The 26,755-nt window shown below is 43.0% G+C and overlaps 1 protein-coding gene across 1 annotated transcript in view; it reads right to left on the reverse strand.

Moving 5' to 3' along the window:
• Nucleotides 1-12,810, reverse strand: part of LOC144480034 (uncharacterized) — a 42,702-nt gene extending 29,892 nt beyond the window's left edge. Inside the window, exons 1-2 of the mRNA XM_078199187.1 lie at nt 12,710-12,810; nt 3,828-3,974 (exon numbers count right to left, since the gene is read on the reverse strand). Coding sequence (XP_078055313.1) covers nt 3,828-3,974; nt 12,710-12,758 — 196 coding nt within the window. The 5' untranslated portion in view covers nt 12,759-12,810. The remainder of the gene's footprint in view (nt 1-3,827; nt 3,975-12,709) is intronic.
• Nucleotides 12,811-26,755: the final 13,945 nt, after the last annotated feature.

Raw genomic sequence — 26,755 nt, forward strand, 5'->3', positions numbered from 1 at the left:
ACAACATCACAGCAAAAATATTTAGTGGAACATTTCCACATGACCTTGACCTACCTTTTTGGCCAAGTGTTTGGGCTCCTGTCCTAATATGTCTTGGCGTGTGTTTTGGTATGAAATTGTTTTGGTGTTAAACTGTATCAGATAATACTCCTGTCTTGGAATGCATTGCTATATGATTTACGTGCAGGTTTTCATTGTAACCTGGAAATTTCTTGCTCTGGGGTGGGGGTGGGGTGGGGGGTGGGGATGTGGGGGAGGGGGCGGGGATGTGGGGGAGGGGGCATGGGGGATGGGGGGGAAGGAAGGAGTGGTTTCCAATGTGCTTCCACCCTCTGTTTCTCCCTGCCTGGCCTTGAAATCCTATCCTCCTTTCCACCCTCCTGAGGCTTCTCGGTTCCTTCCCTCTCTAAAAACCCAGGACTTATCTTATTCCTGAATCCATCGATATTTGGCATAGTCTTGCAATGCCAAGAGCACCTACTATCGAGCTCTGGTGCTGCTGAGACTGCAGGAACATTGGGGTAGGAGGGAGGGTATCAGGTTTCTGAGGCACTGGGACTGGTTCTGGGGCAGCTGGGATCTGTACAAGATGAACAGATTGCACCTTAGCAGGACTGGGACTAACTAACATCTTGCTAGTGCTGTTGGGAAGGGTTTAAACTAGATTGTCAGGAGATGGAAATCTCAGAGAGAGCGCAGGTTGGAGGAAATCACAGAATCATACAGTGCAGAAGGAGGCCATTCGGCCCATTGAGTCTGCACTGACTACAATCCCACCCACGTCCTATCCCCATAACCCCATACATTTACCCTAGCGAGTCCTTCTGAAACTACGGGGCAATTTAGCACGGCCAATCCACCTAACCCGCTCATCTTTGACGGTGGGAGGAAACCGGAGCACCTGGAGGAGACCCACGCAGAGGCGGGAAGAATGTGCAAACTGCACACAGACAGTGGCCAAAGCCGGGAATCGAACCCGGGTCCCTGGCGCTGTGAGGCAGCAGTGCTAACCACTGTGCCACCATGCCACCCCAAATAAGGGAGAAAAGCAGTAAGTGAAATTAGAAGGCAAATTAAATGAAGGCTAGCATCAAATAGGATCAAAATGCAGAATAATGTTTAAAAGATGACATTAAGGGCACTCTATTTGATTGCCTCAACATTTGCAATAAGGTAGATGATTTGAATGCACAATTAAAGGTAAATGGATTTGGTTTAGTTGTCATTGTTGAGATGTGGTGATTGAGACTGGGAACTGAATATTCATAGACATTGATCATTTAGGACAGATAGGCAAAACGGGAAAGGAAGGGGGTAGCTCTGTTAATGAAGACAAGATCAGGGCATTCATGAGAGATGGTCTTAGATCAAAGGATCAAAATGCAGAATCAGTTTTGGTGGAGCTAAGAAACAGCCAAAGAAAGCAAATGTTGGTTGGAGTAGTTTATAGGCTGTAGTGGTAATGTTGGGCATAGTATAAATCAGAAAATTGGAGCTGCATGTGACATGGGAAACGAAATAATGATAGATGGGTTTTTGGAGCAGTGCATTCAAGAACCAACCAGGGATCAGGCTATTTTAGATTTAGTTTTATGTAATGAGAAAGGGCTAATTAATAACCTTGCTGTAAAGGAGTCTTTAGGAAATAGTGATCATAATATGATAGAATTTTACATGAAAGTGATATAGTTCATTCTGAAACTATGGTTTTAAATCTGAACAAAGGAAACTCTGAAGGTATGAGGGGCAAGTTGGCTATGGTGGATTAAGAAAATACACAAAACATTCGACCGTAGACAGGCATTGGCTGGTATTTAAAGAAGCATTGCATGGTTTACAACAAAAATACATTTCGCTAAGACACCAAAAAACCCAACTGGAAAGGTGAATCAACCATGGCTCACAAAATAAGTTAAAGACTGCATTAGATCAAAGGATGTGGTTTATAAGGTTGCTAGAACAAGTGGTAAGCTCGAGGATTGGGAAAAATTTAGAATCCAGCAAAGGAGAACCAAGAAACTGACAAAGAATTGGAGAGGAGAATAGCTAGCATGAAACATAAAGGTGTACTGTAAAAGCTTCTTCAGGTATGTGCAGAGGAAAAGATTAGCAAGAACAAATGTGGGACCATTATAAGTGAGGACAGGAGAATTTATCATGGAGAATAGGGAAATGGCAGAGAAACTAAGCAATGATTTCATGTCTCTTTTCAAGGAGGAAGATACAGAAAATCTCCCAGAAATAATAGGGAAACAAGCGGCTTGTGAAAATAAGGAACTGAAATAGATTATTATTAAAAAAGAGGTAGTACTTGAAAAATTAATGGACTTGAAAGTTGGTAAATCCCTTGGACCTGATGAGCTACATCCCAGAGTGCTGAAGGATGTGGCTGTAGAGATTGGATGCATTGGTGATTATCTTTTAAAATTCTGTCGGCTAGAATTTTCTGCTCCCCCATGGCAGGTTCTGAGGTGGGGGAGAAATGTAAAATTGCATGGATGGAATTCCCTTTGGAACTCATCCTATTGCCTGACACCGAGATCAACCCCCTTCCTTGCCCCCCAGCGCATAATCGAGCCTTCCCTCCCTGGAGCTCCTGGAATGCGGTCCTGGGATTTTGTTTCAGGCATGGCACTGCAGTGTCTCTTCCAGTCACAGTGGCACTGTGCCTGGATGGACTGGAGAACTATTGGCCGATCTGATTAATGAATAAATGGGTCATTCATAGGTTGGCAGGGTGTTACTAGAGGGGTACCACAAGGATTAGTGTTGGAGTCACAGTTGTTCACAATCTATGTAACTGATTTGGATGTGACCAAATGTACTATTTCCAAATTTGCTGAAGACACAAAAACTAGGTGGGAACGTAACCTGTGAAGAGGATGGAAGGAGACTTCAAGGGGACTTGGGGAGGCTAAGTGATGGCGCAAGAACATGGCAAATGGAGTTTAATGCGAATAAGTGTGAAGTTATCCACTTTCGTATAAAAACAGAAAGACAGAGTATTTCTTAAATGGTGAGATATTGGGAAGTGTTGATGTCCAAAGGAACATGGGTGTCCTTGTTCATGAGTCAATACAAGCTAGCATGCAGGTTCAGAAAGCAATTAGGAAGGCAAATTGTGATTTTGAGTAATGAAGATGTCTTGCTGCAATTGGACAGAACATTGGTGAGATTGCACCTGGAGGATTGCACACAGTATTGGTCTCCTTATCTAAGGAAGGGTATACTTGCCATGTAGGGAGTGCAACAGAGGTTCACCAGAAGAATCTTTGGGATGGCAGGATTTTCTTATGAGGGGAAATTGAGGAAACTGAGCCTGTATTCTCCAGAGTTTCGAAGAACGAGAAGCGATCTCATTGAAACTTACAAAATTCAGATAGATCATGACAGAGTAGATGTAGTTTGGATAATTACCCTGGCTATCAGGCTAGGATCAGAGAGCACAGTCTCAGAATAAAGGGGCAGTCCATTTAGGACTAAGACGGGGGGGAATTTCATTACTCAGAAAGTGCTGAATCTTTGGAATTTTCTACCCCTGAGGGCTGTGGAAACTCAGTCATTGTGCCTGCTCAAGACAGATATCAATAGATTTCTGGATACTAATGACATCAAAGGATGTGGGACTAGTGCAGGAAAGTGGCATTATGGTAGATGATCAGCCATGATCTAACTGAATGATGGAACAGGCTCAATGGGCTGAATGGCCTCCTCCTGTTCCTGTGTTCCCATCTTCTGAGAAGTCATGACCCAGATAGGTAGTGGAATAGGCTCGAGAGGCTGAATAGCCTACTTCTGTTACTATGAATGATAGTACTCTTGCTTACCTTGAATATTGTTAAAATATGCGACTTGCCACCGTGGATTTGTCCACTCAATAAATGACTTCTCACTTCCATCCATCGTACAATTGAGAACTATTGATTGGCCCTCAATCACAGTGATGTTCTCTCTCTGCAGAATGGTTGAGTTTGCTGAAAGTATAGAAGATTTTTTTTCAAACCAGCACTTGAATTTCATACATTGAATTGGAAATGTTATTCCTTAGACTCTGACTGTGTGAAGAATCAAGTTCTTTGACAAATCCCAACTGATTATTCCTAGGTCCTTTATAAAAAATTTAAAAGCCAGATATTTATTCAAGAGCGAAACAAAGTATTATGAGTGTCAATGTGCAAGCAAGCTGGATTGTTGTTCTTTGAAGATTTTTAGAGTAAGAAGTCTCACAACACCAGGTTAAAGTCCAACAGATTTATTTGGAATCACGAGCTTTTGGAGCACCACTCCTTCATCAGGTGAGCGCTGCTCCTTCATCACTCACCTGATGAAGGAGCAGCGCTCCGAAAGCTCGTGATTCCAAATAAGCCTGTTGGACTTTGACCTGGTGCTGTGAGACTTCTTACTGTGCCCACCCCAGTCCAATGCCAGCAACTTCACATCAAGATTTTTAGAAATATTGAGCGTAATTTTATTGAGCTCAATGGAAGAGAGTGTTCCAATGGGTGATTGATTTGATATTGTGCATTTTACACTGTATAATGTATTTTGCTAAAAGATAAAATTTCCTCTCTGCGTTAATCATAGTCCACTGTACTTGAGTTAATCAGCATTACAATAATTTCTGGATCACAAGATCCTGATAGTAATACCTCCTTAACAATAGTTCCCAGGGAAAAGAAACAAATTGCACATTTTTTGGGAAGAATCAATATCCCTGTGGGTTACATATATCCACAATTGGGAGAAATCATTTAAGTCAAGACTTTTCTTGGGTAATTTTGGAATTCCTAAATTGGGCTTTCCCAACTTTACAGGGAGGGTCAAAATTCTGGGAATTTAGTAGATCACAGAAATTCCAATTTGACAATTGAAACAAAGTGGTGCAAAATGATGAGAGGAAGTGAGAGAGAAAAGCCCCAGCTTGTTCATGGTCATACAAGTAACGAGGGGAGGTCACGTGTGGAAAGTTTGTAATATGACCAGTGTGCAAACTGTGACTTTCCAACAATCATCTTGTCCGCAGAAGCAAAAGAAAAAAGCATTTAAGAAGAACTTTAGTGCGTAAGGTTCGAATTGGCATGGCGAAATGTGAAAAGGAGAAGGAAATGTTAAATAATTCAAAGATTTGGATGTTTAATGCTTTAATGTTTTCGAAAAGAAAAGGTTGCTATATGTAACCTTCCAACCCCCCAACACCCCCTTCACCTCCCTAATCTTCAGACTTGGTGACCACAGTGGTCTTTCTGGTGTGAAGGCGACTACAAGAGGATATGATTCATTGTTAACACTTTAAAAGCCCCCTCTGGAAAATTATTGAGATGTTACTTTATGAGTTTGCCAAAGTCACGTCAGTTATAGCCCTTGTGTTATTCACATTTCTATTTTAAACACATTAGGAGGCAGACTATTTTTACTTTGCAATGATTCACCCTGAGTTAAAGCCAAATGAGTCAATGATGCAGGCTTAACCACAAGCCATACTGTAACTTCATGGAGTAAACCAGTGATAAGCATAACTCAAGTTACTCATTCTCAATTTGTTGCTCCTTAAGTACATTCGTGGTACTATCAGCTCACCACATGGGATATCCCGAACAATAGTTCTGCCAGCAAGGACTGTGCCCTCCATATCTGTTAAATGAAAACCTTTATTGGCTTCCTCAGATGATGGAAAATGGAACAATGTGATAAAATGGAATCCTGATACAATTCTTCATCTACCACTGACAATACTCCGCTTGCCCTGAGAAACAGTACATGATGTAAACCAAATGACCATTAATATCATTGGGATAAGATATGGGCTGGAATTCTCACAAAGAAATTCGAAGTGTTGAAGTCGCATTAGAAATCATAGAAACCCTACAGTGCAGAAGGAGGCCATTCAGCCCATCGAGTCTGCACCGACCACAATCCCACCCAGGCCCTACCCCCACATATTTTACCCGCTAATCCCTCTAACCTACACATCTCAGGACTCTAAGGGACAATTTTTAACCTGGCCAATCAACCTAACCCGCACATTTTTTGGACTGTGGGAGGAAACCGGAGCACCCGGAGGAAACCCACGCAGACACAGGGAGAATGTGCAAACTCCACACAGACAGTGACCCGAGCCGGGAATCGAACCCGGGACCCTGGAGCTGTGAAGTAGCAGTGCTAACCACTGTGCTACCGTGCCGCCCCTGTGCTACCGTGCCGCCCTTAAAACTGGGGTAGTTCACGCTGGCTTTTTCAATGGGAGTTCAGTGCACTCTGTGCACTGCAGAGGCCACGAGCGTGAATATCATTATAAATCAGTGAGCGGGGCCTATACCCGCTGGGAGGCTGAAACCAGCAGGCCTTGGCACATGCACAGTGGACCCACACTCTCAGCCTCCTGATTGCAGGCCAGCTCAATCACTGGGCAGGCTGGGACCCCCGCAGTGCTGCCACCCAGTTCCGGGCCCGCTAATAGCATTTAAATGATATTTTAAATATCATTTAAATGCTAACCCCTCCTCCCTGCCGATTTCCGGCATGGAGCAGAATGCGCTGGAAATCAGCGCTAAGAGATGCGAGTGGGGCGCGAACTCTCATGCGAGTCCCGCGCATCGATCCCCCGCACGATTTGTCCAGCCTGCTGTGCTAAAAAATTAGCGCAGCAGGGTGGGAGAATTGGGGCTACGACCTTTGCCCCTTAAGAGGCGCAACTGACATCAGTAAATTCAGTCTCATGAAAATGATAAAGAGAAAAGTTTCAAGGAATGAGAAATGGAAGGCATTGTAACTCATTGAAAATATTACACAACATTATCATTTCGCAACATAGCTCCAGTACTCGAATCCTCCAATACCAGTTGCATGCTGGAGGACTCTGAAGGAGTTGTTGGGTTTGTCTGTATTTTCTGGACAGGTTCAACTGCACGGAAACAGAACCAAGGCCATTATTCAGATATTGCTTAAGCATTGCAGATTCACCAAGACCTTGATGTTATGAAGAGGACATAAATGGTTTTGGATTGAGCCTGATCTGCTGAGCAACAGAAATCTGCCAAGATCTTTTTTTTCCTATTTCATTACAGTTTTATCAATCTATAGCAAAATGCACCTGTTGGCAGTGCAACTTTGGTATTTGTAGGTTACAGTTGAGGTCCATTTACTGGGATATTCAAATGAAATTAATGTTTCTATTAATCAAAATTAACAGTACAGATTGTTTAATGTGTTATTATATTTCCACTTTGTTCTCATTGGAAGGTTAACTTAAATTAATTGATTTTGATACTGTGCAAGATTGCAGCATGACTTTAAACCAGATTTAAAACCACCAGCACCACAAACAGATTATCTGGTTATTCCATCTATTTCTGCTTGTTGGAGCTTGTGCACAAACTGGCTGCCTGAACAAACACTGCATTTTGAGGTAGTTCATTATTTGGGAAAGGCTTGAGGGAAGTCAGAGGGCTTGACACAGATGTGAGTTTGCTGATCACAAAACCAACCAAGCTGTCGTCTCAGAATTTGACTGGTTCACCCTCACGTTCAATACCGGCTTCCTGTACAATGACTACTTTGATCCTGCAGCCTCGAATAGCTTATTGTGTTGGAATGTGGGCCTAGGTTTTCGAATTTGATACTATAAAGGAGGGAAAGTGCTATTAAAATATTTTGACAATGTGGACATTTGGTAGTTGTATCTCGCAGGATTGATAATTGGAGGAAGTGAGCAAGTTAAAAGGTGAGGCGACATTGACTTCCTGTTACACGAAGGGACATAAAAATAACTGCTGTAGCCTCTCTTCCTGCCACGCTGCATTAATGTGAATAGATGTAGTAAAACATGAATTGTCACAAGATAAGAATCAAAATCAAGATATGAGAAACCCTACAACAAAAAATTTTGAATAGTTTTATTATAATTCATAATTAATTTGTCACAGTTTGGTACAAAACTGCAGTTTATTCCTGAGATTTAAACGACTTTCATAAATTATTTCAGTTCATGTTTGCATCTCTACTTTTTAATGATGTTATAAGTTTTATAGCGCACCAAATATCACTAATTTGTAGTTAGTAAACCACGGGCATAGAAGTAATGTGCTGTGGTAAATGTGTTTGCATATTTAAGTTATTTTTACATTGAAACTGTAGCACTGAGCGACAGTGTTAATGACAGTGTTAAGTCCTGATAGTCATGAAAGGATATGGGACGTATTGAAGAGTTCTTAAGATCTCAGTAAGGTAAATTCACTAATCCTGCACTCCCATGCGTGAAGGGAGCATGAGGGCTATAATACTGTAGCAATATCATAAAACATGTTCAAGTTGATTTCCTCAGATATTTCCAATGAAATTATAAATATAATCATTTATAACATGTCATGATTTTGCTGGAAATACTAAACAGAAGAAATACTTCCTAAACGCATTCACAGTTTTGTGACACATTCAATGATGGAGTTTTATGCCAATATTTCTAATTGGCTGCTCTGTTAATTTTTTTGGATAATTTGTCACACAAATCTATCTGCCTCGGGGAGAACTCTTGTCAATTCCTATCCACGTCTCAAAATGCAGAAATAAGAAAATTCAATCCAAGAGCTGGGGGGGAAAAGGTCTGTTCTTGTCCATTTTGCACACACAAGGTGTGCTTTGAATAATTCTGAACTTGTGCATAAGTTGAATGAATAATATTTTAAAAAACTATGCGAAGTTATGTTATGGATTTACAACCTTCAGTTGTTTCAACAGAAAAGTTAAAGTTCATTTATTAGTCACAGGTAGGCTTACATTCACACTGCAATGAAGTATATATGAAAATCCCCTGGTTGCCACACTTCAGCACTTGGTCAGGTACAGTGAGGGAGAATTTAGCATGGCCAATTCACCTAACCAGCACATCTTTGGACTGTGGGAGGAGACTGGAGCATGCGGAGGAAACCCACGCAGACACGGGAAGAACGTGCAAACTCCACACAGACAGTGACCCAAGCCGGAAATCGAACCCAGGTCTCTGGCGCTGTGAGGCAGCAGTGCTAACCACTGTGCCACCCTAAAATCTCCAAGCTTAATTTCAAACGTACAAACTATATTTTCAAAGTAAAATAAAAGAGAAAAATGCGTGTTAAAAATCTTTTCTGACCTGGCAGCATTCACATCCAAGCCTTATTAGCTAACTCAGCAACAGAGTTTAAAGTCATGACTTTAATACTGTCTGTGTCTGGTTCACTTTGGACACTGTCGATTGAACCACCAATACAACAGGATGGCAGTTGAAGTTTGTAACCTGCACAGTTTTAATTTTGAGGCCCATTTTCCTCAGCAAATTTAGCAACATTTTTACTGTATTAATATATCAAACAATTGAACAAAACACCAATAAACTTTATTTAATTATTTTAAGGTAGATAACATGGGCTGTTGTTTATTATATAAATAATGAGTAAGGGAGGAAGACCTTTGCTATTCATGCATTACAATGATGACTTTCCTATCAGTAGAATAAATCGGACATATATTAGGCATTTTCTCTATTTACTGTTATAATTTGAAATATCATATTTTATACAAAACATATTTCTACATGACAGAGTGATAATGTCACCAGTAAGATGTACTTTGATTATGCCCCTTTGTTCCAATGCAAACCACCCTCCTCCTCCACACAGGGCCATCTGTCACAAGTTCTTTAGTTTTGCCTTTGTAAGCACTAACTTTTGTTTTCCTAGTAACTCATTCTGTTATTGTGCCTTTATTATAAAATATGGAACTAAGAATCTACTAATGACCAGGAAACCATTGTCGATTGTCGGAGAAAATCCATCTCATTCCCTAATGTCCTTTAGGGAAGGAAATCTGCTGCCCTTACCTAGTCTGGCCTAGATGTGACTCCAGAGCCACAGCAATATAGTTTTTTTTAAAAACCCTACAGTACAGAAAGAGGCCATTCGGCCCATCGAGTCTGCACCGACCACAATCCCACCCAGGCCCTACATATTTTACCCACTAATCCCTCTAACCTACACACCTCAGGACACTAAGGGGCAATTTTTTAGCATGGCCAATCAACCTAACCCGCACATCTTTGGACTGTGGGAGGAAACCCACGCAGACACGAGGAGAATGTGCAAACTCCACACAGACAGTGACCCAAGCCGGGAATCGAACCCAGGTCCCTGGAGCTGTGAAGCAGCAGTGCTAACCACTGTGCTACCATGCGGCTCAAGTTGACTCTCAACTGCCCTCAAGAAGCTAGGGATGGGCAATAAACAGCCAGCGATACCCATGTCCCACGAATGAATTTAAAAAATGACATTATCAGCACCTTCTTTAGTTTTTAAACCCATTATTAAAATCCCTTTGTCTTGCATCTGTGACATCTTTGTCAGTCTCTCCTTAGCTCCCACCTATCCCTGACTTTCTATTCTGCTCCACCTTCTCCAGCCCCCTCTCCAACTAAATGATCCATCACATTTCTACCCGTCTTCAGCTCTGAGGAAGAGTCACACAGACTTGAAATGTGAACTTTGTTTCTCTCTTCACAGATGCTGCCAAACCTGCTGAGTTTATCCAGCATTTTCTATGTTTACTTACACTCTGTTTAAATGTACTTTGAGAAACGTCCATCTATCGTGCCTTCATAGAAACTAATCAGATTTTTAAATAAAGTCTATGTCCAGATGATCACCTCTCATTAAAGAAATCAGGATTATTCAAGGGGTTATTAATTCATTTTTAAGTGATTGTAATTGGATTTACTCATGTAAATGGTACTATTTATAAAAATTGCCTCATTTGTGCATGGAAGCCCAACACACCACTGCATTTTTCATTCTTCATGCCATTTATGGTTCTGTTCATTTTAAGATCATTATTTACAGCAGCTGCTCAGCACATCAATATTGGTCACATCTGTAAAGGGACTTATAGATACAACTCGACTTCAACTGTGCATAAAACATGAGATAGGCAGCAAACTGGACACCTGCCTGAATGTCTTTTTATCCAATTTGCTATTGTCCGTTTTGCTCCCCTCCTGAAGTTGAATTTTGCCTGTGTTTAACATTTTATCAATTGGTTAAAAACCAATGCAGTGTTGTACCGTTGGAGGTGCCATCCTCCAGATTAGATGTCCAGATTCCAGGCCGTATGGGTCCGTCTGATAGGTGCCCATAAAAGTTCCCATGCCACAATTCAAAGAAGAGCTGGGGATTTTTCCCAAGTGTTCTGGCCAACATTTATCCTTCAGTCTACATCACTAAAACAGACAAAAATGGCCATTTATCTCATTGCTGTTCTTGGGAGCTTGCTGAGCACAAATTGGTTGGCAGATTTCCTGCATTATAACAGGACATCACAAGTACTTCAATGGCATTAAAACATGTTGGAATGTTCTGCTTACTTGTTGAGCCACAACTTCACAAGCATTGGGTGTCCTCAGATACCATGGACAAATGACCATTGTTCCTGTGAGCTTTGACAATGAGTGTCAAAATGCTGTTTAAATGTGAGGGGGCATGACAGCTCGCCCATCACAATCTACACATGACAACTTGCTTTAGGCACCATAGAACGATAATCAAGAAGAAATCCATTTGATTGTTTCTTCCCAACCCAAGAGTGCTGAGCCCAATTATAGTACTCCTACTATATTGAACTAAATTAACACAGGTAAGAATGGAACCTGACTACTCTGTAGGGTTCAATGTCGCACTGCATAATCTCAACTGAGATATCATGAGAGACATCTACAATCTTTTAAATATGGCAGCTGCTCATGCTCAGCTGAACGAGTATATTGGAGAAAATATGAGGAGAAAGATGCTACCTAAGTAAATATAATATGTGCACCAATGCAAAATATACAATACTTTGAATGTAGATTACTTTAACTTTAACTTAAAAAATGCAGCATTTAAAATAATTGCAGTGAAACATGAATTATTGTCATAATTTTAATAAAGTCATTCTCACGAACGCCCTCAGCTTTCTGAACTGTTAGATAGTAATGGCAATAATGTTAATGTAGCAAGCGTTTCCACAACACAAGAGTGCATATCTCAGATAAATTCCCATCACTGAAGGCAAACAAGGTTTGTTTCCTCATAGCAGCCCTACAGCTGATCTTGAGATTGACCCAGGACTAGCCTGGTACGCAAACTTGCAGTAGGTTTCTCACACTGGCAATTGGGAATGTGAACTTGTTGGTATTTCTCTGCCGGGGGATAGCAATTAAAGCACCATTAATGGTGCTCTGGCTGACACAAACTACTTCAGCATAGACTAAATATTGAACTTCCTGGTGCTATTCACTGCAAAAACCCACGGTGCTACCTGAGAGAGCTCATAACTAAGTTATACTTATTCCCCTGAGGGAAATTTTCTCAACATAGGATGTCGTACAAATACTTTGGCTATTATAACCAGGAGGAATCCATCACTTTCAATTACCAATAAGTATAATCGTTGAATATGCAATTAATAAAATATCAATATAACCATATAACTCTTCCAAAGATAAATGCCCGTACCTCAAAATCTCTTTCTGTACTCAAAATCAAATATTAGTTTTCATCAAAAAAGCTTAATATTAAACTCCTATGAACAGGATGCTAGTTAACGAACTCTACTCCTCAGTCTCATCTTGCACATTGTGCTGTGGTTTGCCAGCGTATTCAAAATTAAAATTATTTTTAGTTTTGCTTTTGAGAAGTAAAGTAAAGCTTACCTTGCAGCACTAAGAATGCTAGAAAATACAGCACTGAACGAAGAGCCATGGTATCCTTTCACAAACCGTAGACTGTCTGGTCTCTTCCTCTACTCCTGTATTTAGTACAGCACCCTCGCACAATACAGGACGTGGGTTCCCGTGACATCACAAAGCCATAAGTGGTAATGGACTTTCCACCCAGCTTTAACTCTATGTATAGCGCAGAAATCAGCCTGGGTAAACATTACAATGTTTCGATGTTGTTTTCTACAAAATGAATGTGACATTTTACACTGCCTAAAAGCTTCAAAGATGGCTGTAAATGTCCTCATATTGTACAAATTTCCTCAATGGAGGAATGGTAAACAATTAAGTTCATTCTTACACTACACCGAAGTTTCCTCCATCTTCAGCAAAACCTAAGAGATCGGAATGTGTAAATCACATATTTGTGATATATATAAATGATTTGGAAGAAGGTGTAACTGGTGTTATCAGCAAGTTTGCGGATGACACGAAGATGGCTGGACTTGCAGATAGCGATGAGCATTGGCGGGCAATACAGCAGGATATAGATAGGCTGGAAAATTGGGCGGAGAGGTGGCAGATGGAATTTAATCCAGATGAATACGATGTGATGCATTTTGGAAGAAATAATGTAGGGAGGAGTTATACAATAAATGGCAGAGCCATCAAGAGTATAGAAACACAGAGGGACCTAGGTGTGCAAGTCCACAAATCCTTGAAGGTGGCAGCACAGGTGGAGAAGGTGGTGAAGAAGGCATATGGTATGCTTGCCTTTATAGGACAGGGTATAGAGTATAAAAGCTGGAGTCTGATGATGCAGCTGTATAGAATGCTGGTTAGGCCACATTTGGAGTACTGCGTCCAGTTCTGGTCGCCGCACTACCAGAAGGACGTGGAGGCGCTAGAGAGAGTGCAGAGAAGGTTTACCAGGATGTTGCCTGGTATGGGGGGTCTTAGCTATGAGGAGAGATTGGGTAGACTGGGGTTGTTCTCCCTGGAAAGACGGAGAATGAGGGGAGATCTAATAGAGGTGGACAAGATTATGAAGGGGATAGATAGGGTGAACGGTGAGAAGCTTTTTCCCAGATCAGAAGTGACGATCACGAAGGGTCACGGGCTCACGAGGGGTCACGGGCTCAAGGTGAGAGGGGCAAAGTATAACTCAGATATTAGAGGGATGTTTTTTACACAGAGGGTGGTGGGGGCCTGGAATGCGCTGCCAAGTAGGGTGGTGGAGGCAGACACGCTGACATCGTTTAAGACTTATCTGGATAGTCACATGAGCAGCCTGGGAATGGAGGGATACAAACGACTGGTCTAGTTGGACCAAGGAGCGGCACAGGCTTGGAGGGTCGAAGGGCCTGTTTCCTGTGCTGTACTGTTCTTTGTTCTTTTAGAACAAAGGTGCAGAGCGTCAAAGGGCACCCATCTGCCAAAATTTTGTCCACTCACTCACTCAATCTATCTATATCCCTTTTAGACTCTTTGGGGGGAATTTGCCTGACCCACCCGCCATGGAAATCAGAGCAGGTTTGGGGGGGGGGGGGGGGCGCAGGGGGGTGAATCTTGCAAGGGTCCATTGACAACGGGTGGGATTTTTCGGTTTTGGGGGTGAGCATGGCTGGAAAATCCTGCCCTTTACCTCTTCGCGACAACTTACTTTACTGCCTATCATTGCCATAGCCATGTCTCAACACAACAGATTGGAGAGCGCTGATTTCCTGCATCTCGACAAGTTCCAAATAGGCTGGAATTGTATACCAGAAATTTTAGGCGGAGCATAATTCAAAGACATATTTCTGATATGATATGGTGATTTTTTAAAAGGCGTTCTTTTAAATTTTGCCATACTGATTCCCACATGTCCTGTATCTCCTGTTTCTATAAGTTCAGAATGAATTACACCAACAGAGGAAAAACAGCCACTTCCTGTGCTTAATTTCCACAATTGTCTTAATATTTTAGTTTTCTTGCATAAAGAAGGATTTAAACTAGATTATTGGCCAAGTTTTGTGGCACAGTGGTTAGCACTTCTGCATCACAGTGCCAGGGACCTGGGTTCAATTCCGGTCTTGGGTGACTGTGCGGAGTTTGCACATTCTCCCTTGTTTGTGTGGGTTTCCTCCGGGTACTCCGGTTACCTCCCATAGTCCAAAGGTGGCATGGTGGCACAGTGGTTAGCACTGCTGCCTCAAAGCGGCAGGGACGCCGGTTCAGTTCCGGTCTTGGGTGACTGTCTGTGCGGAGTCTGCACGTTCTCCCCGTGTCCGCATGGGTTTCCTCCAGTGCTTCGGTTTTCTCCCATAGTCCGAAAGATGTGCTGGTTAGGTGCATTGGCCATGCTAAGTTCCCCCTCAATGTACTCAAACAGGCGCCAGAGTGTGGTGACATGGGGATTTTCATAGTAACTTTATTGCAGTGTTAATGTAAGCCTACTTGTGACACTAATAAATAAACTTGACCATGCTAAATTGTCCCTTAATGTCCCAAAATATGTAGGTCAGACGGATTAGTCATGGTAAATGTGGGGTTATGGGGATGGGGCCTGAGTAAAATACTGTCAGAGTTTGTGCAGACTCAATGGGCCGAATGGACTCCTTCTGCCCTGTAAGAATTCTATGATTCTGTTTCTATCAAGTTCCTTGATACCTGTTTTATTTAATTCAGTTTTCAGTTTCCAACATATGCCATTTAGACTCTCAGGAAAATTGCAATCTTACCATCGTCAAGTTTGCTGAAAGTTTTGATATAACTTCTGGCAAAACCTTCAGCTACATGTTTGCTAGAAATTCCGTGCCAATAATGTACTGCCACAGATGGATGGGGAATGGCAGTTAGTTCCAAAGACCGCGTTGCTAAATTTACTGCTCCGTCTTGCTTTTCATTCTACCGTTTTGCTGACCTGCAGTGGACAACAATGTTATTTTCACATTCCAGTGGGTGGAATGCAAGCTGTTTGTACTTGACATAGAGCTGCCTAACCAGCAGTGCTAACTGCTCACAGATCCCTGGAAAGGAATACTGTTTGGGTTTCGGAAATGCAATCCTGTACTTTCTGATGAACTGACTTGCCATAGCCCTGTGACCATGCTATGAAACTCTGTTGTGGAAGCAGACATCTTAAGGCCAGTTGAATAAAGGCGGTAGTGCAGCGGTATCGTAACTGGACTGGTGATCCAGAGCAAGATCTAGGGACCCAGATTCAAATCCCAGCACGGCAGGTGGTGAAATTTGAATTCAAAAAAAATTTGAGTCTTGCAGTGATCACGAAGCCATTGTCGAGTGTCGTAAAAATCCATCTGGTTCAAAAATGTCCTTTTGGGGGGAGGAAATCTGCCATCTTTGCCCAGTCTGGCCTACATGTGACTCCAGGGCCACAGCACCTTAAAAATGCTTTTTGAAATGGAGGGCAGTTAGGGATGGGCAATATATGCTGGCCCAGCCAGTGGCGCCCACTTCCCATGAATGGATAAGAAAAACAGAAACAGACACTAATGACCACTGCTGTTTCTACTTGCAACAAATACTCGACCTGGCCCCTGAAAAATCCTCAGATCCGCTGGTTGTCTTTTCATTGCCACCTCAGAGAATACCTATCCCTCCACCTTGGCTCAGTGAAGAAACACTGGATTTGGCGCTCTCTGGATCAGTGAATCACTTCACAAGAACACGAGAAACGTGAGGAGAGTCGACCATATGTTTCGCCGAGCCTGCTCTACCATTCCACACAATAATAGCTGATCTTGGATTTCAATTCCACTTTCGCCCCCCCGTTCCCCATATCATAGAAATCATAGAAACCCTACAGTGCAGAAACAGGCCATTCGGCCCATCAAGTCTGCACCGACCACAATCCCACCCAGGCCCTACTCCCATATCCCTACACATATTATCCGCTAATCCCTCTAACCTACGGATCTCCGGACACTAAGGGGCAATTTTAGCATGGCCAATCAACCTAACCCGCACATCTTTGGACTGTGGGAGGAAACCGGAGCACCCGGAGGAAACCCACGCAGACACGAAGAGAATGTGCAAACTCCACACAGACAGTGACCCAAGCCGGGAATCGAACCCAGGACCCTGGAGCTGTGAAGCAGCAGTGCTAACCACTGTGCTACCGTGCCGCCCTTCTTTTGAATCCCTGAGAGACCAATAATCTGTATATCCCATCCTTAAATGTATTCAACGATGGGGCACGCACAAAACTCTAGGGTGGAGAGTTCCAAAGATTCAACCCTTTGAGTGAAGTAATTTTTCCTCATCTTAGTCCTAAATGATCTTTATTCTGACACTGTGCCCTTCGTGTTTTAGATTCCTCGAATGGTGGAAACAACCTCCCAGCACTTACCGTATCAATCTCCTTCAGGTGATCTCCTTTGTAAGAATGCCATTCCAATGCTGCATGTCTGGTTTGCTGGTGGTGCAATGGACCCTGTTATCATAGAGCCATAGAAGGAGGCCATTTAGCCTATCAAGTCTGCATCGCTTCTCTCTGACAGAGTACCTTACCCAGGCCCTTTCCCCCACCCTATCCCCGTAACCCTACACATTTACCATGGCTAATCCATCTAAACTACACATCTTGGGACACTAAGAGGCAATTTAGCATGACCAATCTACCTAACCTACACATCATGGGACCCTAAGAGGCAATTTAGCATGACCTATCGACATAACCTACACATATGTCATTAGGAGCAATGTAGCATAGCCAATCCACCTAATCTACACATCGTGGGTCATTAAAGGGCAATTTAGCATGGCTAATCCCCCTAACCTGCACATTTTGGGACATTAATTAGTAATTTGGCATGGCTAATCCACCTAACCTGCACATTTTTGGACTGTGGGAGGAGCACCTGGAGGAAACCCACGCAGACACGGGGAGAATGTGCGAAGTCCTCACAGACATGACCCAAGGCTGGAATCGACCCTGAGTCCCTGGTGCTGTGAGGCAGCAGTGCTAACCATTGTGCCACTGTGCCGCATCAAGTTTTGACTTTTCAATATTTTAAACACAGCAAGAAATAAAATTATTTTTAGGGCTAAATATAATGAGTGGCTACTCAGTATAAGTATCTACTGACTTTCCCTCAGGTTGCGTGGAAACTGGACTGAAGTGAATTGCCCACACTGCCCTTAGATCATGGCCGTGGTTTGGAAAAACCAGAAAAAGTGACAGCCTATGCAGAATGATTTCGAAACTCTTGTAAATGTTGGTTGTGAGAACCACTGCCCATCAGTGACCACAAGCGGTGGAGTTAGAGTTGAATTGTTGCAGTTTATATTCAAGAGTGGAATAAAACTTCACACCGCCCCCCCCACCAGTTCTCACTGTACGTTCTTCGAACCCACGAGGAAAAAAATACACAGCTGAGTAACTGGAGGGTTACTCATCAGTGGGGGCAACCTTTCTAGAACAGACTACTTCCTGTTCCATAGCTTCTTTATACATCAAATGTACTTATTTGGTTTTAAAGAAATATGTGTGTTGTGGGGTAATTTGAGATGGCCGGTTCTGTCTTAACTAAGACAATGCAAAACTCATGAGGCAAGTATCTCTGTATAAAGATGTAACATTTATTTTAAAAGAAAAACACAAGACAAGCAGAACAGCTGCCCAGAGACCATCAAAGGATTAAGTAGTTCTGGGATTAGAGCGACAGGACCTTTCCAAAAGATCTAATGTGTACAATCAAAAACAGATCAATTATAGATTTTCTCATCGATCATTCCCGCCTCATATTAGTTTAAAATCAATTACATTCAGTAAACATACATCAATAATAATTCCTGACAAACAACTCAGCCAATCTCATTTTACCATTGGCATGATGATATCTCTTTCGTCCATCTAATCCAGACGCTGACTCCCATCTTGGCTGGACTCACTTCCCTATTGCTTTGTAATGAAGGAAGCTCAACATGGAGGTCAAAGTGAACATTCCCACCGGCTCATTGCCAAAGCTGGACAGACACATGATTCTGTGTCCAGGTATGTATCTATTCAATGTCTAGACAATGAATGTCCCTATTCATAAAGTTTCAAAATGTGTTCCCTCACCAGAAACTTTTGGATATGAATTCTGCTAACTACTGAGGTTGTGATGTGGAGATGCCGGCGTTGGACTGGGGTGAACACAGTAAGAAGTCTCGCAACACCAGGTTAAAGTCCAACAGGTTTATTTGGTAGCAAATACCATAAGCTTTCGGAGCACTGCTCCTTCGTCAGATGGAGTGGAAATCTGCTCTCAAACACTGTTTGAGAGCAGATTTCCACTCCATCTGACGAAGGAGCAGTGCTCCAAAAGCTTATGGTATTTGCTACCAAATAAACCTGTTGGACTTTAACCTGGTATTGTGAGACCAACTACTGAGGTTCCCAGGCCTTTGGCTCTGAATTCTTCACTTTTACCATCAAACCTTGCAGTAACTTGCTTTTGGCTGAAATGAAAAATTCATTCAATACTTAAAATACATTTAAAATATCAGCATATCTGTTTTAAAATCATAATTACTTATTTAATTCTCTTATTGCACTCACATAGGTGTAAACTATTTGTTTCATTAGCTTACTTTCTCTGTTCCAAGAATCATTTAACTCTTTGCTGGTAGTGCTGTCAGTGCCTTATGTATTCTGTTTAAAATCTTATTAGCTGGTCAATAATTTCCCCCTTCAATGTGCATAATGAATACTTTCCAAAAAATGATGATCAATTTGATTAATTAATGATTGACTTATTTGACAGGTAATGTTTAAATAGAGGTCTGATTGTAGGTACATTTTATCTATGTTTTATTTCATTGTATAGTGTCTTGGTGAAACCACACTGGAGGACACTGTTTGGCCTCCTTACGTAAGGAAGGATATACTGGCTGTACAGGGAGTGCAACAAAGCTTCACTAATATTGTTGCACGAGGTAATATTACAAAGAAGCTTTAAATCACAACAGTGATTTATTAAACAACAGCAATAACTATATATACACAAGATCAACACAGATGCAGCTCTAACCCTATTAACTCCCGGGCTCACACTGTGGGTTGGACCTACCCGGGCCTGCGCCCTAACACTCAATAGGCTAAGGTTCACGCACTCCAATAGTTTCTGGGAGGGTTATGTGACCCACAAACATTTGTCCCTTATAGGGACCACGCTGTCACATTCTTCCCCCTTAAGTTCCCTTACAATGATACAAAAAAAACCTGTCTTATACACAACTACATACAATCAAAACGGAATATCCAGAAAGACGACAATTTGGCAAAGTTCAGAAAGTCGGTCTATCTGGGGACTTTCAGACTTTTGTGGAATGCTGGAACTCCGCAACCGATTCCTCTAAGTTTGAGGCATCAGACTCGACAACAGTGGTAGCAGATTGACAGACTCTGAAGATGAGTCAGTGCCAACACCCTCGTCCTCTGTTTTTGCTGACACACACAAGATTCTCTTTGGGAAACAGTGGGTTCTGCTAACGCCAGTTTGGCTGCTAGCACACTTGAAACTATTACTGGGTCCACTGGTCTAGAGGTGGGGGCTGTAGCTTCCTCTCTTGGCCAGCACGGTGGCACAGTGGTTAGCACTGCTGACTCACAGTCTCAATGACCCAGGTTCAATTCCCAGCTTGGGTCACTGTCTGTGTGGAGTTTGCACATTCTTCCCATGTCTGCGTGGGTTTCCTCCGGGTGCTCCAGTTTCCTCCCACTCTCCAAAGATGTGAGGGTTAGGTGGATTGGCCATGCAAAATTGCCCCTTAGTGTCAGGGGACTAGATAAGGTAAATGAATGGGGTTATGGGGATAGGGTTTGGGTGGGATTGTGGTCGGTGCACTCTCGATGGGCCGAATGGCCTCTTTCTGCCTCTTTCTGCACTGTAGGATTCTATGATTCTTCTTGGCTACATTTCTTGGTGCCTTTATCTTGCCTTTTAATGGGTGCAAGCCTGTTCCACCGACTCTGAATCCTAACCAAGTGAACTTATTGACCTGAAAAGTACACGTTTCTCTTTTCAGATTTACACCAGCTTCTTTGACTTTCCTGAGGACTTCCTCCAAATTGGCTCTATGCTCTTCAGGTGATGCTCCTGTTGCTAAGGCATCATCCAGATACATGACAACTCTTGGCATCTCTTGTAGAAGGATTTCCATGGTGCATTGAAAGATAGTACATGTTGCTTTAATACCAAAAGGTAACCTCGTATATTGGAATAAGCCCTTGTGTGTGTTAATAGTGACAAGTTTCCTTGTGTCTTCCTCCAGCTCAAACTACCGGTACACATGACTTAAGCCCAATTTTGTGCACTTGAGGCCTCCTGCCAATTTCATCTAACAGGCTGTGGAAGCTCAGTTATTGAGTATGTTCAAAGCAGAGGTCAATAGATTTCTCGATACAAATGACATTAAGGGATACAGAGATATTCCAGAGGATGATGTTGAGGTAGAAGATCAGCCTTACTCTAGTAAAATGGTGGATCAGACTTGAGGGGCTAAATGGCCTACTCCTACATATGTGGCATGTTTGGTTATCTTTCTCCATACCTGCAGTTAATCATGGTTTTTGTTCAAAATTGGCCAAGACAAAGTAGCCAGTTTTTCACAAAGACTATCTGGTAACTCTGAGGGAAAGTATATCCATCACAAAGAGATAAGGCAACAGAGGAAATGAAAAAGAAGTGAAGAAGTTAAAAGGGGAGAAATGAGGTACAGTGACTGAAAGAGAAAAAGAGAGAAGAGGCGCTGAGGGATACGGGATATAAAGAAAGAAAGCAAAGAGAGAAGATGAGTTAAAAGAGGAGGTAATGAGTAGTTCATAGTCAGCAAGTTAGCTCAGAAGGGAAAGTGAAAGATATATCAAGTGACAATAACAAAGAAGTGGAAGGGAAGCATCAGGAGACGACAACAGTAATAAGGATGAAAATAGAGAAAGGAGAATAAGGAAAGCAAAATACCACACAAAAAGAAGGAAAAGTTAAAGAAAAGGTTTGGGCCTTGGTTAGGTGTTGAAATTTCCTTTGGCCTCTTTTCAGACTTAAAATTGGAACAAAGCTTTAACCAGGAGGTCTGTGGCCAGTCTGAAGTTAGGCCTTGTGTGGTGAACCATCGTTGGTTCCCACTGTGGGATTGTTCTAATGTTGTTGTTGGGCTAGGGTGGGATTAATACACCTGTGGTTGTTACTGTTGTGGCACATCCCAGTCGGGCTCCGCCTCCTGGGAGAGGTATAAGACCCCCTGCTCGGGCGGGACCTCGTCAGTCTGGGATGGTGTACTTACGTTCTATTAGTTCCATTGTTAGACAATAAAAGCTTTCTGTTACCGAAGCTTCGTGCCTCGTGTTCAATTGACGCGCATCACCTTGAATCACATTAACATTATCTAACTGAGTTGCCAGTGTCTGCCACATCTCCAAAGGCAGCACTCCCATGTCATACGAGCCTATTGAGCCAAACTGCCTTGCAGCAGCCCAGCGATAAATTCTTCTGGGGGGGAGGGGGGGGGAGAAGGATTGGTGCGGGTGCACATAAAGGAAATTCAAGGGGTGGAAAGATTACTCATGAGCTGGGAGTGCTGTGGAGTTGGAAGGTTAGATCCTGATCATCTGGTTTCATATGAAACCTAATAAAAATGTTTAATTTTAATGGTAGTTTTGCTAGGATGTATCGCTGCCTGCAATATCTGAGAGGAGGAGACCAATGTTTAATGCGGTAGAGCCCAACTTTCAATGCGGATCCTAAAACTGGAGTTTCAGCCCTCAATAATAAATTCCAACCTAGTTTAGGTGATTATCTTTGATACATTTTATCCCCATCAACTGGGCTGTGTTCTTCTACACTGTAGTGCCCCAGTGCAATAAAACACGAAATTCCACCCTTGGATGTATCAAACTTAATTCTGAATCGTCTTTACAGTATTTTGACATTAGAAATTGAGCAGGTCTGCAATCAACATAAACTATCAATCTCTCACACATTGGGTGGCATGGTGGCATAGTGGCCCTTCTGCCTCACAGCGCCAGGGACCCAGGTTCAATTCCAGTCTCTGGTCACTGTATGTGTGGAGTTTGCACATTCTCCCTGTGTCTGCATGGGTTTCCTCCAAGTGCTCCAGTTTCCTCCAAAGATGTGCAGGTTAGGTGGATTGGCCATGCTAAATTGACCCTTAATGTCAGGGGGATTAGCAGGGTAAATACGCGGGGTTTCGGGGATAGGGTCTGGGTGGGATTGTTCTCGGTGCAGGCTCGATGGGCTGAATGGCCTCCTTCTGCACTGGAGGGATTCTATAATTCTATTTTATGATTCTATGAAACATGTCATGCACAGGTTTGGAAATACACATTGGGAACAAAACCTCTTCTTAATGACTGCAATGTTACATCTCTCTGAAGTGGTCACACAGGGATTTTGTTTCTTCTCTCCTACTTTCACGGCCTCCGTTGAACACCTGCAGAGAACAAGCTGAGTCTGTTCTTCATGGGTGATAAAATATAAATCTGTGTCGGGCAAAGTTCTCTCAAGAATAAAAAGAAATCTCTGCAGGTATCGCTGTCTGAATGCAAAGGTTGAATGCAAACTGTTGGAAGTTTCAATGATGCATTAGTAACATTATAAACTTGAAGGAACTCAGTATGGTTGGGGAAAATCTGAAAAAGCGAACCTTTTGCAACATGGGTGTGTGTGTTTTTGGGGAAATATGGAGCCTTGTGATGTGAGATTCAATTAGAAACATGGAAAGGGGAAGTTTACATATTAACAGGTCGTTAATGAGAAATAAGTAGCTGTGTGGCAACTGAACATGATTTAACCAATTGCATTATCCAATGGATAGATGTTGAATTTAATGTGAAATGTTCATTATCTGGATGTTTACCTCTGTAGAATAAGTTGAGAATTTAAATAAAGAAAATAAGTAGCCTCTGTTCTCCAAAAGTTGAACACTATTAATTCACAGTGGTTAGCACTGCTGCCTCACAGTGTCAGGGAGCCGGGTTCGATTTTTAGCTTGGATCACTGTCTGTGCGGAGTCTGCACGTTCTCCCCATGTTCTCGTGGGTTTCCTCCGAGTGCTCTGGTTTCCTACCATGTCCAAAAGACATGCTGGTTAGGTGGATTCTCCCTCAGTGTACCCGAACAGGCGCCAGAGTGTGGTGACTCAGGGATTTTCACAGCAACTTCATTGCAGTGTCAATGTAAGCCTACTTGTGACACTAATAGATAAATTTTAACCTTTAAACAAAGGCATTTCTTATCAAAAAATTGAATAATTGCTTTGATTAGAGGCTACGCTTCAGAAGAAAGAGGCAAAAATGTGGGAGATTGTTGTCACATTAATCAAGTTGAAGAAAAGATTTAATAGATTTTGAAAATTATGAAAAGATGAATAGTGAAAGATCATTTCCACTGGATGGCAAATCACGAACAAGCAGCATAGGTTTCTCATTATCACCAGAAGAATGAAGGATCAGTAAGATTTTTTCTTTCAGAAAGTTATTGGGACATTGGGTACAATTTCATCCTTGCCAGGCACACTTGGTGGTTGGAACTGGAATTCCCTTCCCGCCCACATCCAATTTGAACTCGCGATAACACTTTGGCTGCCATTTGAGCCCATCACAAACTTCAAAAGCGGCCTGCACAGGCTGCAGAAGAATACTATGTGAGCCATGACAGCAGCCGGAGGCCATCGCAGGGAGGGGAGTTCGGGAAAGCAGCAAGTGCCCCGTTTCCTGGATGACTGCCTCCGAGCAGTTGAGGCAGTCACAGCCAGGAGGGACATTCTGATGTTGAGGGATGGGAGGATGAGGAGGCCACCCCATTTCATCAAGAAGGCACGGAGCGAGGTGGAGGTCAGTGGGCAAGACCTAGTCCGGCAAGCCTGGATCCAGTCGTGGAAAAGGTTCAATGACCGTCTGCTCTCGGCACGGGTGAGTAGTGAATGGGTATTAAGCTGAAATGGGGACTGAGGAGGGTAGTCATCCATGTTTGGAATCAAGTGTATTCTCAGATCACACATTTCCCTGTGCGCCCTAAGGCTGGAGAGTTGTATCAGCAGCTTCTGGTCCATCATAGGTCCAGCTTTCCAGGTTCTCAAACCTTTCAGGGGTGTTTGAATGGGGGAAGGGTGGGCATCTTGGTCAGGTGTTTGAGGTGAATGTTTCAGCACTCAATGGAACTCTACATTGACTTGCAGAAGAAATGGAACCACAACATTCGGGAGTGATCTGCAATTGGTTGTTGGGTGGGTGGGTGGGGGGAGGGGGCTGGTGGGTGTTGCCAAACCTGGTGATCCTCACCAGCCATGAGCTGGAAGCCCTGGAGTTGGAGGGCAAGCAAGGAGGAAAGTCACCAGGTTGTGGAGAAGCTGGCATCCTTGAGGAAGGTAAGAACCCATTGGGCTGAAGCATGTGTCATTCAGGGCTAAGGTGATGACCTTCTGTGATTCTGTGATTCATGTGGTTGCTCCATCAGAACAACCACATTAATCACAGAATCACAGAATACTACAGTGCAGAAGAGGCCCTTTGGCCCATCGAGTCTACACCGACACATGAAAGGCCCTGATCTGCCCACCTAATCCACTTGCCAGCACTTGGCCCATAGCCTTAAATGTTATGGTGTGTCAAGTACTCATCCAAGTACTTTTTAAAGGATGTGAGGCATCCCACCTCCACCACCCTCCCAGGCAGCGCATTCCAGACCATCACCATCCTCTGGATAAAAAGGTTTTTCTTCAAATCCCCCCAAAACTTCCCACCCCTCACTTTTAACTTGTGTCCTCTCGTAACTGATCCTTCAACTAAGGGGAACAGCTGGTCCCTATTCACCCTGTCCATGCCACTCATAATCTTGAACACCATAATCAGGTCACCCCTCAATCTTCTCTGCTCCAGAGAAAACAACCCAAGCCTATCCAACCTCTCTTTATAACTTAAATGTTCCATCCCAGGCAACATCTTGGTGAATCTCCTCTGCACCCCCTCCAGTGCGTTCTTCCTATAATGTGGCGACCAGAACTGCACACAGTACTCCAGCTGTGGCATCACTAAAGTTCTATACAACTCCATCATGACTTCTCTGCTTTTGTAATCTATACCCTGATTGATAAAGACGGGTGTGCTATATGCATTTTTTGCCACCCTATTAACCTGCCCTTCCGCCTTCAAAGATCTATGGACAGACATGCCAGGGTCCCTTTGTTCTTCAGAACTTCCTGGTGTCAGACCTTTCATAGAGTACTTCCTTGTCAAATTACTCCTTCCAAAGTGTATCACTTCACACTTTTCAGTGTTAAATTCCATCTGCCACATATCTGCCCTTTTGATCATCTCGTCTATATATTCCTGTAACCCAAGACACTCAACCTCACTGTTAACCACCCGCCAATCTTTGTGTCATCGGCAAACTTACTGATTCTATGAACAATAAGGGACCCTGCACAGATCTCTGTGGTTTGCCAATTGTCACTAGTCACTAAAGCAACCACCTGTCATCACTCTCTGTCTCCTACCATTAAGCCAATTATGAATCCACCTTATCAGATCACCCTGTATCCCATGTGCATTTGCCTTCTTAATAAGTCTCCCATGTGGGATTTTGTCAAAGGCTTTGCTGAAAGCCATGTAATGCAGCGGACACTGAGAAGCATAAATGTGACTAAGGCCAATTGCAATCATAATGGACATCATGCACTGGGACATCAAGCTATGTGATAAGTCTAATGAATGAACTCAGATGAACTGTCTGTCAAAGCCAACCAGCAGGCAACACCCCCAAGGCTTCTGGAGATGCACGGGTGGCAAACAAGTTCTCAACACCCAGCACCAGCGCAGATACATGCACACCGGTGGCTGTGACTGGACTGGGAGAGTTGCTAGGGAATGGCAGTGAAGGCACTTCACACTCGCATGGGCAGATGGTGGAGGTAGGGAGTGTCCAGAGTGCCAGCGATTGGTGGACGGCTGGGGACAAGAGCCATGCTGAGTCCGAGGGAAATGATGAGTCTCTGGAGTCATCCATAAATGCTGGATGTCCAGTGAGATGC

The sequence above is a fragment of the Mustelus asterias genome, chromosome 27 (assembly GCF_964213995.1).
Source record: "Mustelus asterias chromosome 27, sMusAst1.hap1.1, whole genome shotgun sequence".
Taxonomy (NCBI): domain Eukaryota; kingdom Metazoa; phylum Chordata; class Chondrichthyes; order Carcharhiniformes; family Triakidae; genus Mustelus; species Mustelus asterias.